A 17,031-nucleotide genomic window follows, 5' to 3' on the forward strand; every position below is an offset into this window, starting at 1 on the left:
CTCGGACCTTTAGCAAAGGCCGAGCAAGGGGTGCTTTGAAGACCACCCCAAGAAGATGTTGTCCCACAGAATTGAGACATGAGTTCGTCTTTAGACACAGTCTTAAGACAATCACAGCCAGGGTAGTCAGGATGCGCTACCCTAGGTACATGTAACACCTCGGATACAATATCCGAAGTGACTACGAAGCGCGTACCTTGAACGTGAGTGATAAAGAGAGGTACAGAGTAGTCAAATCCGTGCATATTGGAGTAAAACTCTTGTATGATCACGGAGGGACAAGTGACCAGGACGTCACACAGTAACTCCCAACCCCTACTGTAGATGACAGTGGGAAGGTCAGTATTGGAAAAGTCCAATAGAACAACGTGGCATTCCAAATGAATGCCTCATCGTGAGAAATTCTCCAAGAAGTCCGACTTGGCCTTCTCATTATGGAACCGAACGTAAGATGGAGTAGAATCAGAAGAGGATGCCTCGGAACAAAGAGGGTTTCAGGATGGAGTAGATTTACGCTTAGATGTCATAGAGCAAGCTAACACGGAGAGAGAGAGAGAGAGAGAGAGAGAGAGAGAGAGAGAGAGAGAGAGAGAGAGAGAGAGAGAGAGAGAGAGAGAGAGAGGGAGACAAGCAGAAAAGCCCCAACACAGATCAATATATGAAAATATAGAGAAATTGAAGGTACATAGGCATGAAAAACGCATGAACATGTGATATGCAATAGTAAAAGCATCATAGGCTTAGCCCAATCCAATCATACCAGCACACATGAATTCAACATAGATAGCACACATCTATAATACATGAAACATTGTTAAAATGCAACACGTCCAGAGTTGTGAAACTTTGGGACATGTCCAGGTCGGGGTAGAGAGCCTTAACCTAACGGAGGCACTTCACAAAGCCGTTGGCATAGCAGTTGCTGAGTTTGGTAAGAAAGCCGTCAGAGTTGCGAAACTCTGTCTTACTGTCTTTTTTAGCCTAACAGACTTGCCCCCTTAGTGTGGAGATCTCCCCCTCTTTGTCCTAGAGCACTTTTCTCAGCTTATCAGCATGGCTCTCAGACTCTTCCAAGGCTTTCTTGGTCATGGTCAGCTTTTTGACTTGTACTTCTTTCCAAGCCTTAAGCTCATTTAGCTCCGTCTTGGTAGCCTCAGCCTTCTCCTTCAAACGGTAGACCCATTTCTCTCGGGCCAAGCAACGGTCCATCAGACACTTCATCATCAGTACCCCTTGGAAAAATTTAAGAGATGTTTAGAATTAAGAACAGTACCAGTGCAAAAATTTCTCTCGAGAAGGATGCACCTGAGCCAAGCTAAAGAGACCTGACTCCCCCATGGCCTCCGTGGCATGACTACCCAGGTCTTCATAGTCGTCATCCTTGATGATGGACAACAGAAACCTTACAGCATGTTTTGGATCCTCACGAAGAAGAGGAGGGTGCTTCTCAAGGACGGGACCTTTGGCCGTCATGAAGCCCTTACCAACACCGTGATGGAGAGGAGGGGGCACTTGGGTAGCTGCAGGCGTCTGACGCAGCTACCTCTTTGAGCTTCTTGGGTGGATAGTTGCTTTTATCCGTAAGTTTCAACTTTGTGAAAGGCTTAGCTTTCGCTTCTTTGCATGTTCAGCAGCTTGTTTACGAATTAGGGCTCTCCTTTTACTGTCATCCATTTTTGCGCCAAAGGGAAAGGGAAGGGAGAGTTAGACAAGAATCATTCAAAAAGAACAAAGAATAAACAGTAGTAAAGACAAATGACGGACTTACGCTTATTGGCAGTCTTATCGTAGCGACGGGCTACGTCTGAAGGCTCGGGACCTTCACAATACTAGTGGATGGTGTCTAGGGTGACGAGCTGTTTCCAAGCCCTCTCTTCAAGTGGGATATGGAAGATTTTCTCCAAAAAATTCCACTACTCGAGGGTAACCTATGGACGAACCTGGGCTGCAACCAATTAGGCAACAATAATTATGTGTAAGTGACAAACAAACTAAGTAAACAGACACCTACGAGACGAGGGCAATATACCCTAGGTTCCATCAAGAACGGGCATATCCTACCGTTCATCAGGGTGACACACCTAGTTGTCTCCATGGACGAAGAAATATCGATTCTTCCAATTTTGGTTGAAGTCGGGGGTCTCATACACCAACCTTAGCGATGGTTTCCTTGGTAGGAAACTATATATGCCCCTTGACTTAATTATCTCCGATGGGCGATAACAGTGGAAGAACTCCTCCATGGTTTAGTGATGGCTCCTCTTACTTAATACCCCATATAACACCTCTGCACTAAGGAAGATTCTCCAGGCATTTGGAGGAATTTGGGTGACGGTATTGGGCCAGGTGACAGTGGAGCGCACTCAAAGGCAGCCTAAACCTAGCCTTGAACATCTTTTCAAACATCCCGACATCAGGGGCATCACGATAGTAGCACTTTTTTAACTTGTATGACAGACAAATGGGGATATCAACAGGAATTTGATACCCATCCCGTAAGGTGTTGAAGTGTTTTCTTTGAACAGTCGAACTAAAATCATTAATCGTCCATATTAAAGGGAGGACGAAGTTCCTAAGGCTGTCAGGGCCAACAACAGTTCGGAGCGGGGACTCGTTGCTCTCCTTGTTGTCTAAAACTTCGTCCATATCACTCTCTGACTCGACCTCATCCGAGTCCTCATCTTCCTTCTCTGAAGGTGAGTTGACAGATGGATCCCTTTCAAGGTATGAGGTGTCGGGTTCCTTTTGACTTGACGGGTACACTTCATCGTAGCCTGCTCCTTTGCAGACACACGACTGTTCACTCAATGCTTCACTAGACATCTATTACACCTACAAGTGACAGATAAACTCCTAAGACTCTATAGGTCTATATACGCGACGGTCACATAAGTCTTGAATGAAAGAAAAAGCAAAAGTATATAGGATGGGAGCACTTACAAGTATATGGTACGAATAAGAAGACGGGAGCACGATGAATGGGTGCCCTGAGATGACAGATTGACAGATTCTTGTGGGCGACAGTTGAGCTCTAACACTAGGAATTAGCATCAAAAGTTGGAAATGAGGGAAGAAAGCAACATATATATAGAAGAAACTGTGCGGGAGACGAAGCGACGCTTTGATCCGAGTAACCCACCACTAAAATCGTGCCACGTGTCCCTTTAACATTTTTAACTCTCAACAAGCCTGTCAATCAAAACATAATTCCCTAGAACTGGGTGAAATCGTCACCCCATGTGTCCGTCTAGAATACTGAGCGACGGACCCATGGAGTAAGGGGGCAACTGATAGGGATAAATCCCAAAGCAGATAGATCCAATGAACGGAGACAATCATAAGTAACAAAGTCATCAAAAGAGACGGCCTAGGAACTCTACCAACCAACGAACTAGTAGATAGGTTCATGACCTGGACGGAGAGGCAAGGCGATGGATGGACTCCTTAAAGTAGACGGGTCCAAGGAAGACGGTTTGTTGAAGTCATGAGGCACTTATGCAGCATGAGTGGTCTTCAAGAATCCCAATATGGAAATATTTTGCATTCTACACCCAACCTTAATCAGAGGAGTCCCTATAAGGAAAGGATCCCATAAAATATGAGTATTAATGAGAATCCTCTCTACAAGGAAATATCTTCTTCACCAAAGAATAGATGTCAGCTCTACACTACTATAAAAATCCCAAAACCCTCATAAATCAAGGTACTCATAATTCCTTAACTCTGGCACTCTAGAGTTATAAAAATTCTCTCTCTCTAACTTAACCTTTGGAGGGTATTTGACCGGTATCACACTGATACTTTCTGTAAGGTCTTCTGTGTTTTCGTTTCACAGGTTCTGTTAAGAGCACGTGAGGACCGTGCGGCTCGCTGACGATTTTTGGCCTCATCATGTATCATTTGATAAAAAAAAAATATATTTGTAGTTGCACGAGAATATATTCTCAGTTTGATTGCTTTTAAAGATTGTGTTAATCAAATAGTTATGGATATTCTCACTTCGTTATTCTCAGTTTGATTGCTTTAGAGAGAGAGAGAGAGAGCATTGTTGAATGAGACATCTCACTGGAATCGAATATCTAGAACAATTCTAGGACAAGTCTACAACCCCTCCCACTAACATTTGGGAAGGGTTGACACTACAAGTCTACAACCACTAATATGTAAGTCAAGGCCGCTAAGCCAGAAGAGTATTGCCATGGAAACAACAAAAACTCACAACATTCTCAAAAATAGCATACTAAAAAATTTAAATAGAAGATTGTGATTAGGGACGGAGGCACGCTTTGACTTGGGGGGCAATGGCCCCCCCGCCCCCCCCCACAATTTTTTTTTTTAATATTAGTATATATTCGGGTACTAATTTTAGCAATTTTGTTCTCTAAAATTATACTTTGCCCTCCTTTAATAATATCATTAATTATTTTAAGAGTAATGCTATTGACACAAACTTTTTTACAATATTTTTACAAACTATTGATGTAGAAAATTCATATTGGTTCGCACTTAGCCCACCACTTACACCACTTTTTGACCTACTAATAACCACTCACTACATCAATAATTTGTAAAAAAGTTTGTAGCTCTAGCATTCCTCCTAGTAAAGATCATAAAAAGTCAATAGATCTAAAATCTAAAACAAAATATACAAGCTCAAAAAATTAGCACAACAACAAAAATTACCAATAGTAAATCTAAAACAAAATAAGCCCAATTAACCAATTTTACCCAACACAAAAGCCCGGATCTTTAAAAATTTTAAATAAAATTATTCTTCCATACCCAACATCAAAGTCACACACACCCAAAAAAAAAAAATCCCTCAAAAAAAAATCCCTCAAATAGTTAAGTAGTAGTAGAACCAAAGGTCGGAGCTACTGCACATTGCCAACAACAAACCCAACCCCGTAATTGTAAGTCCTAACTCCGATTGTGATGGACCCATGTGCGAGTTGGCATACTAGTTTAAAGATGTTGTGAGATTTTGTTATATCTTTGGCATTGCTCAAGCTAGAATCCTTTAACATTAGCAAGCCACGCAGACTCATTCACATTCCTATCAATTTTCTCAAGCTTTATGTGGTTTCATTTGATTCACAAAGTGCAAGATATTTTAGAGCTCCTCCACATAACAAAATTTAAGAAGTGGTGGCATTAGCGTTGGACTAGCGTATAAAATGCATGAGCTACGAGAAAGTGTTTCTTTCTATAGAGCGGGCCTCTCACAAAGAGGGGCGTTAAGTTAAAAAAAACACATATTTCATTATCATGTTGGAAGTATACAGAGAAAATTCATAACATACATCAAAGTACTCTCACCAGACGTTCAAATATTAACCATGGACAACTAATGGCAAATGTAAAAATCCCTGGTCCATCACAACCAGTCCCAGCGCACAGACAAAGAAGCAGGACTCTCACATGTTTAGTGAGGTTGGAGCTGAAAAGAGCACTAGACCCTTCATAGACTTGAAATTTAAATACTCGTGTAGACAGTGGCAATCAAGTCACTCACTCCTTCCTAGCAATGTGGTCCAATGTGTGCTTGAGAATATCAAAGTGTAGACAGTGGCAATTAAGTCACTCAGTCCTTCCTAGCAAGGTGGTCCAATGTGTGCTTGAGAATATCAAAAGGTAAACGATAAGGCTCCACCTTTCATACAGCATCACATAACGGAAAACCTTCTAGAATTGCTCTCTCCATGATCTCTTTCTGTACCAGAAGAAGAAGAAGGATCATTTTCATTCTTTCCATGTTTTTTTGAAAAGAATAAGAAAACAAGGGCATATAGAGCCTTAAATGATGATCCACAGTTTCACTTTCCAGAAGGGTTTTCTTACTTATCTATCCCTGTACTGTTGTACATTCAACAGTTGCATATATAAATACATTTTTATGGACAGTGCAAGTAATGCAGAATATACATGCTCACCTGAATTAATGCGGTGATCATCCCGGGACCATCCTGCTTTTAATTCAAAATAAAACAATCATGAAAAAATCAGCAACTTATAGCAGCTCAAAGCTCTGAATCTAGTAAACTCTTAGAAATTCACACCTTGAATTGCTTCTCTTCCCATGATATCTCCTCCCGAGTTTTCGAAATAATTGATTCCCAAGAACTTGGAACTAATATTGTCTCCACATGTTGCAAAAGTCTCAAGCTATCTGTAATACAACAGTACATTAATAAAATGATTTCAGCAATGGTACCAAGAACTTTCTTGCAATCTACTATTACTTTTGGGTACAGCTTTTGCCACAAGATTAAATTCCAGAAAAAAAAAAACAGCCTTCATCACATTGTAATTGAGATGGGAAACCATAAGGTATCAAACTGGTGAAAAACGTAATTGGCAGATTTAAAGTTTCCTGACATTATGACACAAATTAATAACTTTTTCCATGCTGAAAGCAGTAAGTGGTGGTGATCCACAAGTTAGACACAACCTAGAGTATAAGAGACTGGGTTTTCTAAGGAAACGCTGTCCATGCTGATAGCAGTAAATGGTGATCCAAAAAGTTAGACACAACCTAGAGTATAAGAGAGTGGGTTTTCTAAGGAAAGAGCATATATGCGTTAAGGGGGTATATGAAACTAAAGAAAAATGGAAAAGTGAATCAATAGATAAGACTCATATCTTGAAGCCATAACATAAAAATAGTATGGTTCGTATGAAAATCCTGACTGTCCATTTCAACAATGGTGCACAAACTAAACAGTAAACAGCTAAGTTGTTGAAACTGCGTGATAGTGAAAAATATCAATGCACAGACTGAATGGCATTTTTAGAAAAATGCATGGTAAAATAAGTACGGATTGAGATTAAAAGTGTCTTTTGCAATTTTTAATCTCAACCGTTGATGTACTATTACATGATGCAATAACTCTAATTATTACAACGGATCTCAAACCTTCTTGATAAACGAACATTTATTTCCGAATAACATATACAATATTATATAGGTGAATTGCATTAGGTGCTGCATTCTATTAGACGATTACATTGAAACAGCTCTTTCCAAATTTGAAGATGGGCCATTTTTCCTTGGTCATCTCATCTCTATCATTTGCATCTCATCGTGGCCATTGCGGCTGATGGCTTTTGCCAACGTCCCAACCATTTCTCCTCTCTTTCCTTCCTCTTTTTTGGAATCTCTCTCATCAGTCTTGCCATACAGTCATTGTAGGTTTTTTCGATTGGATCAGTAGGTGGTAGATTGGGGTGGCTTGTGGTGGTTTTGTGTGGGTGGTGTATGGGTGATATGGTTCTTGATTTCTGCCATGGGTAATAGCTTAAAGGGCTGATGGGTAAAGCAGTGTAAAAGAATTAGGCCTTTTATGATGACTCACATCAATTAATTGCATGGCTCCATGCTTCTTGATTTGGAGATGTAGAATCTGCACCAACTCAAGACGATGACGCAAAGCAACCAATTCATAACCTTATAATTACGTATTAAAGCTCCCAATAAACTCTAATTCAATCGATTTCTTTTATAACTACATAAAGCAGAAAAAATAATTAATTAAATTCTTTCTGATTATAAATTAAGTTTTATTTTTAAATAAGTTTAATCAATTTTTCATTAAAATGCTTAAACAGATGCATCTAAATCCATCTGGTGTTGGATGAAGGAGGGGGTCTCTTACATGAGTTCCAAGCCAATATTAATATGAAATTTTCATCATCCATTAAAATTGGCTTCTTAAAAAAAAAAATTTGGCTTAAGTATCATTGCTATTTTACTTTACAGTACGTGTACAGAAATAGTTCTGTTCCGCTAATTTTTAGGGGAGGTAAAGAATTAGTGCTGATAAGTAAAGTAGCAATGAGAGAGAAACTCGACGTTTTACTGTTGCCAAACCAGATCAAGCCACGTGTATTCTGACCATCGAACTGTGACTGTGTCTCCATACTTTTCGAACCCAAAACCCAAACAAAACCCTCTCCTCCAAAGCACCACACTAAACAAACACCAGGCCCACCACCGCACAACCACCAAAACCCATAACCCGCCACCACCGCGCCACCCCACAACCCACACCACAAACCCAGCAACAACGCAGAGAGAAACTCGACGTTTTACTGTTGCCAAACCAGATCAAGCCACGTGTACTCTGACCATCGAACTGTGACTGTGTCTCCATACTTTTCGAACCCAAAACCCAAACAAAACCCTCTCCTCCACAGCACCACACCAAACAAACACCAGGCCCACCACCGCACAACCACCAAAACCCATAACCCGCCACCACCGCGCCACCCCACAACCCACACCACAAACCCAGCAACAACGCACTTCGTACTTTTCAAACCCCAAACCCTAACAAAACCCTCTCTTCCACCAAACACCAGACCCACCACCGCACCTCCACCTCAAAAACCCCATACAAACCGACTCAAAAAGAGGGAAGTAAGAAAGAGAAAGAGAGGCTAGACATTATAATTATAACAAATCAACCGAGTAAAACCAAACAAACACAAATGTTCCTCAAAAAACCAACCTATCACAAATGTTCCTCAAAAAACCAACCAAACCCCATTACCTACTCATTCTATCTCGTTCATTGAAACATATGAACCCTAAAAAAAAAGAAAAAGAACCACATAAAGCTTGCAGAGCCGGCGCCACCATCTTCTTCACCTTCTCACTTTCACAGTACCTCAAAAAAAAAAAACAAAAAATACAAATCCCAAAAAAAAGGTGGTGGACGATTATTACCATTAATCGAGCAACTCGATGCAATATTGATTTGCCTTTTTTCTGATTCCGTCGTACTTCTTCGCCGATGCAATAATTTCTACCCGTCCACTCCATCCGTACTCGTCAAGTAAGAAGATGAGAGCCTTAACCTCCTTCCGGGAAGAGACTGTTACTTGGTTCCTTCTCGAAAAATAACGAGCAATCTTGTTCAACTCGGTTCTCGCCCTGCCGATGACGATAGAGCGCGCAGCATCAGTGGCCGGACGTGACTGTGCTCTTCTCAACCATTTTTTAAGGGTCGCAACCCGCTTTAGCTTTTTAATACTGTTCCACTTTTCGGTATTCATCTATGTCTTGAGCTTTCTCTCTCGTACGTCTCTTCTTTCTTTTCTTTCTTCTGATTTCGTTTTTCTGTCACCGAGTACGGCAAGCGTGAATAGCAAACTAACCATTGGCATTATTTTATAGTAGGGTTCGGTTACCGTACATATAAGGAAATATTTTATTGATTTTGTTTTGCTTTTTCACAGGGCAGTAAAGACTTTTATGGGAACAAGAGCAAAACATCTGACAAATTATATTTTTTTTGAAAAAGACTAAATTACCCTTCACTCATTTCTCCTCGCCCTCCTCCTTGAAAGTTGAAACACAAGTTACACCTTTAACAAGCTAACCGCAAACAATACTCTACCAGCAAACAACTTCTTACAAAAATTCTCATTAAAAAAAATCCTCTTACAAAAATTACACCTCATACAAATTTCAGAAACATTTACCACTTGAAGACCATGTTCTACCTTGGCTGAAACAAGACTTTCTGAAACAAGCTTTACCTTGGCTGAAACAAGTTCCCTTACACAACAATTTCTGAAAAGTAATGTTGTCCTCACGTGGATACGTGGTAAAAAAAGAGCCACACAACTTTTTTTTTTTTTTTTTTTTCGTAAAGGCTTACAGTGAATAACTTTTTTTTTTTTTTTTGACTCCTTGGCTGCTTTTGTTTTTTGCTAAACTCACTCTTTGGCTGCTTGCTACAAACAATTATATAAGTTTAATGAATAAATAATAGTAACAATGCAACTTTTTATAAGTATTTGTGAAATTATTTAAGTATTTAATTGTTTTAACTATAATGAAATTTATCATAAGTATTTGTGAAAAACTAAATTTATTGTGAAACTTATTATAAGTATCAATTGTGTCTATGATTCACGTCATTTTTAGTCTGTCACGTGACATTATTTTATTGGACAAACTAAACATATGTAACATTATTTTGTGACACTTAGGGTATGTTTGATACACTGAATAAGGATTACGACAGAAATTGTAATCTTTATTACTAGTAAAGTAGTAATAAGTGTGTTGTAATGTAATAACTAAACATATTTATTAGTTTGATGGTAAGTTATAACATTAGAACGAAACTTAACATTTATTTTTAGGAAATATCTTACTCATACAATTATATTTTCATTAGTTTGCTAGTGATGCAAAAGAGAAATTGGGGGTCATATGTCCCTCGTTCTCTTCCCCATTGTATGTTTTGCTTCTTAATTAATAAAGACTATCGTTTTTGCTCAAAAAAAAAAATGTAAACAATATACATCTTCAAGAGGTAAAATCAAAATTTTAAAACTCTAGGAAAAATAAAGATCACATTAATAAAATCTTTAAATTTCAAGTTTTTATTGAGTGTGAATTTTGACAAATACACATTCGCACTACATTTTCTTCTTATAACCTCTATGCTTGTAACCTTTCAAGATGATATGAGGTCAATAAAGTATCAAGAAAATAAAATCTTGTTTCTTGCAACATTGACCAATTCCTTTTGAGTCTACAATTTCTATTTGTATATGTGATGGCACGAGCTTAAGTCATTGCATTTTTTTTTCCTGGTCCTATACCACTAGCCTTATCACAGTAAGTATGTGAGAGGCTCCACCCTTAGTCCACCAACTTTTTGTTGGGACAAACCCGGGTGAATTAGTGGGGTTGTGTTGGTGCCCCGTTATATTTCCCCATAGATTTAGGGTCTTACATGGAGTTGACATATATTTTATTTAAATAGTAAAAATAATAAAATCCAAAATGAAAGAAAAAAAAATATTTTATTGATCAGTAGTGGGTTAGAGGTGTAGAGATTTAGTGTCCTAAGACAATAAAACATAAATAGTAATTTTTAAAATTATTTTAAGTTTAAAAATATTATCTCACTATTTTGTGTTTCAAATGTGGTAAGAAGACCGGTTTGCTTTGGATTGAAAAAGCGTCATGATACATGATATGATATGGGACATTAGATTTCAATTTTAGTGAAAAACTATTATTTCTATGGAAAAAATTTCTATTTTTTCAAGAATGCATGATATTCATTGGCATAATATCGTCAAAAATGATAATATAACACCAACAAAAATAAAAAGTTGACAAACATCATATTGGTGATTTTTTAAGCAAAAGACCTAACATTTCAAATAAAATATTGGGTTCAATCCCATATCTATTGAAGTACAATTTTTCATTTTCTTTGCACCATTTGAGGAAGTTGAGTTTTCCTTCTCCTTCTCCTTCTCCAAACATGTAGAGATGTTATGGCCAACATGCTTACAAAACCCATAAGTTCTCTTTTACTTTCCCAATTCTTTTCCACCTTTCATTCTTTTTTGCTTTGGGCGACCTTTCGTCTTTGAGAGCGGAGGACAATGAACAAAACAATCTCCATCAATAGCATCATTAGCATTAGCATCAACCATATTTTCCTTGTCCACTAAATTTTTATCACTCAACACTATCAATTCTTTTCCACCTAATGATGTTTCGCGACACCAACGTGGTGGAAGATACAAAGATGGAATTTGGTAACAATCTTTGTGAATGAACACACTAAGTGTGTGACGACAAAGTATACCCCAAAATTCAAAATTCTTGCAACTACAACTAGTCATCTCACCATCCCATAAGACCAAGTGCTTTTGACTAGCTTTTTCTTCATAATATTGCAACACAAATTCAATACCATTTTCTTGAAGCACTGAATATTGTGTGGCTCTTCCAAATTCCTCTTGAAAAATTTTGAAAGCATAGGGTGTCAACACACTATGTGCTTATTCTTCTATTGGTGACCAAGGCATAAGGCATAAGGGTACCACTAGCTTGAGCCTTACAAGCTTGAGCTTAAGGCATAAGGGTATAAGGGTACCACTAGCCCCCCCTTATGCCTTGAGCTCAAGCTTGTAAGGCATAAGGGGGGCGCTTCTTTAAGCGATGTGGGACGGAAGTTGCAAAAGCACAAAGTGCATAAGTATGACTCCCACGTTGCCTAGAGGACAAAGCTGTGAGGTCCTCGGATCCAAAGCGGACAAATAGCTTGAGGGCGAGGACCAAATCCCCCCACAAATATCATAGATTACAAATTAGATTATAAATGTAATTAACTATGTATCGTCATATATTCAAGATAAATTAATTTTCTTTTTAAAAAATAATATATATTTTTTCTTTTTGTTAAATTTATTTTTAAATTATAATATTCAATTTTCTATATGAAATTAACCTTAGTTTTAGACTTTTAGTTAGTATTATTTATTAAATTATGCATATAATACATCAAATTAACCTCAGTTTGAGATGAATGTGCTGAAGTTTGAGAAGTTGTAGCATTTATATATAGTGTGTGTTGGAGAGTTCAAATTAAATATTATATACTATTTAGGAATTGGTTTATTTTTATTAAATATTAATTTCGGCAAGGATTTTACCTATGGCTAATTCCTGAGTCTTCTTGTGGAGTTTTTAAAGTGAGACTAAATTCAATAAAAATAGGGAGTAAAACTTTTAGTTTACACAAACCAATAAAAACATACCACATCAAACTTTTACTTAAAATAATTGTAAAATCAATAAATCCTAAAACCCCTAATAACATCTCTAGAAGCAAATAAACAAAACCTGTTTCTAAAATCTCAATAGTCAATACCTCTTCGGCTCCTGCGTCTCCTGCCAATCCTCGTCGGAATAACGTTTGCCACCGCACTACCTCACCAGACCTCCGTCCGCTGCCGCACTACCTCGTCGGACCTAGGTGATTTGTACTTGTTCTCAAAATTTTTTGGGTTTTGCTATATTTTGATTGATTTAGCCGTTGCTATATTTTGATATCTTCACGGTTTGGGTATGTCGCTATTTTGAAATAAGGACAGATATGGGTTTGATCCTAGCAGGGACGATTTTTATTTATTTATTTATTTTTTGCTGTTTTGGTTCATGCTATTTTGGTTTTCCAACTTCATTATTTGAGTTCTTCCATTCTTTGGCTGCGTTGAGGCATATATGGAAATTCAAATTGATAGATATAGGTTAAGGATTGACTTCTTGAGAAATTGCTTACAAGCTGTTTGTCAAAATGCCTGACAGAAATATTTTTGTGACACGAAGACTTTGAAAGTGTATTTTTAGGATTAAACCTGCAATATATTTTCTGGTTTAATGTCAGTCAAAAAATAGGCTAGTAAAGAAGCCAAATTTCTTAAATTGTTGAGATGACAATGAGCATGCCTCTTACCAAACTTGTCTAGCTAGTTGAGCAGCTTATCCTCTTGTGAGTCGTTTTTGGAGCTTAGATTAAAAGTATTTAGGACATGGACTCAAGATAGTTAGCCACGATTGGCCTCAGGTTTATTGATTAATTGGAGCTATTGGTTAGGATCCAAAGTTGAAGGATTGGCCATATAATCTTACCAAACTCATTGAAAAGCTGTACTAGCATTTTTAGCATGTGCAATGATCTCTCTGTAAATTATAATGTTTATTGTGGGTAATGCAATAGAGTTATATGTTGATAACTGGCAGAGGTTGAAAATTCTGGAAATTTTCCCTTTCATCTCTTGTCCTTGGAAACCCAAATTCTATGGATAAGTAGCATAGAATACATTATTTGTTATTTTCCCACTCAACAATATGTGGCTCATTTTGTTTTTATTTTTTGGTAATTCAGGTAATTTTATGAAAAACACACAGAGTCTAAAGATTCATGTCAAGACATTACACCCTTTGTTACAACTCACCGGCCAATCTAATGAACAAGAATCAAAGGAGACAAGACCAAACAAGGGAGAGACTACAAGTAGAGACAAGCTTGATCACTATTTAGATTAAGACAAAACAGTTGTGGCTGAGCAGGGTGTTCAAATGAACCTTGCCCTTGTTGTTTGTTCATGGAATGAATTTGAACTTCCAAGAAGAAGAATGCAATTAAGGACAGCCCCCTGAATGAGAATCTTGATACTATTAAAGGCGGAGTCAATAGTGTTAAGGATCTATGTTTATTACAATCTTGTGTAGCCTCCTTGTTGTATGTTCCATTTTAGATTGCTTCCTTGTATTAGCAATGAGAAATTATGTTGCTAAAAAAATCAATGAAAAATTATGTTCTGTTTGTTGCTAAGACTGTCTTCTTCATTAATGTTTTCTTCTTGTTTACACTTGTTATGACACTAAACTAAAAAGACCATCTTCTCAAGTATGAGATTCCAAATATTTTTATATTTAAATTTAGAACCCAAAAGCAGTCCCAATTGTTTCAAAGGCAGATTGGATACTTTGCACCCTAGAATAGGAGCCAATGCTTTTGTTTCTGGTGGTTTCCCCAGATTTATTTTTAAAACAGAAATTGCTTTGAAGCACAGCAAAATACACTCAGATTTTGAAGTTGTTCCAAGTCCTTTCCACAAAATATCAACGTATCATTTGCAGATAAAAGGTGGAATACCATCAACTTATCATTATTGTTAGGCCTGTCCAGACCCATCCGAAACCCGACCCACCCGGAGGATCCGACCGGTGACCGATCCGAAATCGGCCGACCCGATCAAGTCACCGGTCGGCGGCGGATCATTTTTTCCAAAAACCGACTCCGGCGAGTCGGTCTCGGTTTTCCTCTCCCAAAACCTGAAAAATCCAATCCGACCGATGTTTAAGAATTTCCAGCCAAATTTTCCAAACTCCGGTGAGTTTTTCCTAGATTCCGGCGAGATTTCCAAAATCCGGTGATATTTTCCAGATTTCGGTCTCAAATTTTCGGATTCCGACTTCAAATTTTCAGATTCTGGCAACAAATTTTCATATTTCGGCGACTTATCAAGTAGATCTAGTGATTTTTCGTCCAAATCTAGTGAAATCTCATCGAATCAGATGAGATTTCTTCCAGATCTGGCGAAATCTCACTGACTTTTCGCCGTTTTCTCGCCTGAACCTCAGATCTTGATTCCGACCGACCCGCCCGAAACCAACTGGATGTCTGAACCGCTCGATTCGATCAGTTTCTCGGTCGGCGGCGGGTTGATGGCAGACTCCACCCGATCAGGTCGAGTCGGCGGCGGGTTGAGCACAAACCCGACCCGCCCAACCCATGGACAGCCCTAATTATTGTTGCCTCCAACTGAGAATCCAGCAAGATGCTGTCCCTCCACTGCTCTATCTAGCAACTTATTATGTACCCATCACTACTAAAAATTACAATGGTGACAAAGGATTTGAATAAATATCTGAACTCTCTTATTTATTGTGCAGCTGCATTGTTCTATGCTTTCTATTTTTTGCCTTAGAAGGCCATTGTATCTGATATCTAATGAAACTGAATTGTTGACTATGCCGTAATGCTTAAACCAATAAGACAGTCTACTGAATTTTCAATGTTAAAGGCGCTACATATGCTGAGATCATGTCCTGCATTTTGTGATTTTTCCCCTGGGAAATCAGCATATTCATTAATTAGCATTCTGGCAAAGTAAAGAAATTAATGTTTGGCTGTGTTTCCATTTCAGTTTTTACACCAGAGCAGTTGGTCTTCATTGTTGCCTTAATTTTCAGGAAGGTGTAAATATAAAACCTGTCACAATTGAATACAATGTAACTTTGGAATTTTGAATACATCTCCAAAAGCTTTTAATACATGTCTTCCATGTAATATAAAACCTGTCACATTTTTTTTGAAAGTTTTTGATGAAGCGTGACTTCGTCAGTCGAATGGTATGTACCCAGATGGGTCCAAATTCTTGCTTGGATATCTGTATAAACGAGGGAACTTCTTCTATAAGGGTGGTCACCGGTGTGGTGCCTGCCACAACGCCTGCGATGCCAAAGTCAGAACGAGAAAGTGTATTATAAAATGAAATAAAATAGCAAAAATGGCAACCAGTATCTTGTTTGTGTATCTATCTTATCTGTACCTTTTGTTGGCAGTGTGGGGGGCTTTATATACGTTGCCTTGGATTCTAGCCGTTGTGATTGGGATTGTGATGTTAATGTCTTCCTTTGGTAACGCCTCCTGCCTTGTAATGGAGTTTTAATGTGCCTTCAACGGTCTGTACAGTTGGTTTTGTAACCGTCCGAGGCATTATTGGTGGCATTGAATGATCCAGCTGTCTTCGTCAATGACGTAGGCACTGGTTATGCTCTTCTCTAGGGAATGGTCTCGTCAATCTTTCTTATCTCATCTGTAGCCAATTTTGTCAGTCCCATTAGTTTTAAATCTAAAATGCATTCATGTGAAATAAAACCAATGAAATTCAAAATATAGGAGGCTGATTCTCTCCACCACAATTAAAATAGTATATAACCAAAAACTGTTGTTAGGTAATCCATTTTCTTTGAACAAATATTGTCTGTGCTTCACTTCTCTTGGAATTGTTAGTGAGTGACATCTAACAATCCTGTGTAAAAGAACGTATAACCAAATTAAAAACATATTAGAATGAACACAATTGAAAAAAAAAGAAAAAAAAAGAAAAAAAAAAGAATGGGGACCTTGAGGCATAGAAGTTGATGTTGTAGGAGGATACCGCATAGATGACAAAGAGTCCTAAGGATGTTTAACAAATAAAAGGAATGAATAAATATTGATTATAAAATCTAGTTGAAAAAATATATTAATAATAAAATCAAATACATCTTGTACCTGTATAGAACTTATGGATGGACAAGTTCTTCTCACATGGCCTTGCAAATGCTACATTTTCTTTTCTTTGTTGGTTGGTTTTCTTTTGGATTCTTTTGTCTTAATGATTTAGGTCTTCCCTTAGATAGAACATACAGAGGGTCTTGTAAAGCACTTGTGGCTCCACCTATATGACATCACCATATAAATGAAGCAGTAAACTACCTCTGTAACTTTCAAAAAAATGAAGCAGTAAACTATTTCTCATCAAAGTGGAAGAAATTTGTGGCTCCATCTATATGACATCACCATATATGTCATGTATAATATTATTCTTGGCCTTGATTGTCCATCTTTCTAAAATATAATATAGGGGAAGAAA

The 17,031-nt window shown here is 37.9% G+C and overlaps 1 protein-coding gene and 1 long non-coding RNA gene across 14 annotated transcripts in view; one reads left to right on the top strand and one right to left on the bottom strand.

The window, feature by feature from the left end:
- Window positions 1-17,031, bottom strand: part of LOC126697329 (uncharacterized) — an 89,913-nt gene that overhangs the window by 66,650 nt on the left and 6,232 nt on the right. For 2 of the 13 annotated variants that reach the window (XM_050394285.1, XM_050394278.1), the window contains exon 8: window positions 5,243-5,713. The exons of 3 other annotated variants lie outside the window; for them this stretch is intronic. In XM_050394285.1, coding sequence (XP_050250242.1) covers window positions 5,657-5,713 — 57 coding nt within the window. In that variant the 3' untranslated portion in view covers window positions 5,243-5,656. Of the gene's footprint in view, window positions 1-5,242; window positions 5,714-5,933; window positions 5,970-6,059; window positions 6,170-17,031 lie in introns of those variants that run through there. 8 more of the 13 variants (XM_050394291.1, XM_050394282.1, XM_050394292.1 and 5 more) reach the window with 8 other exon arrangements.
- On the top strand, window positions 12,567-14,159 carry LOC126697332 (uncharacterized). Its single transcript, XR_007646184.1, has 2 exons — window positions 12,567-12,797; window positions 13,710-14,159. It is a non-coding gene; the product is annotated as an uncharacterized LOC126697332 (long non-coding RNA).

Source organism: Quercus robur, chromosome 8 (genome assembly GCF_932294415.1).
Source record: "Quercus robur chromosome 8, dhQueRobu3.1, whole genome shotgun sequence".
Lineage (NCBI taxonomy): Eukaryota > Viridiplantae > Streptophyta > Magnoliopsida > Fagales > Fagaceae > Quercus > Quercus robur.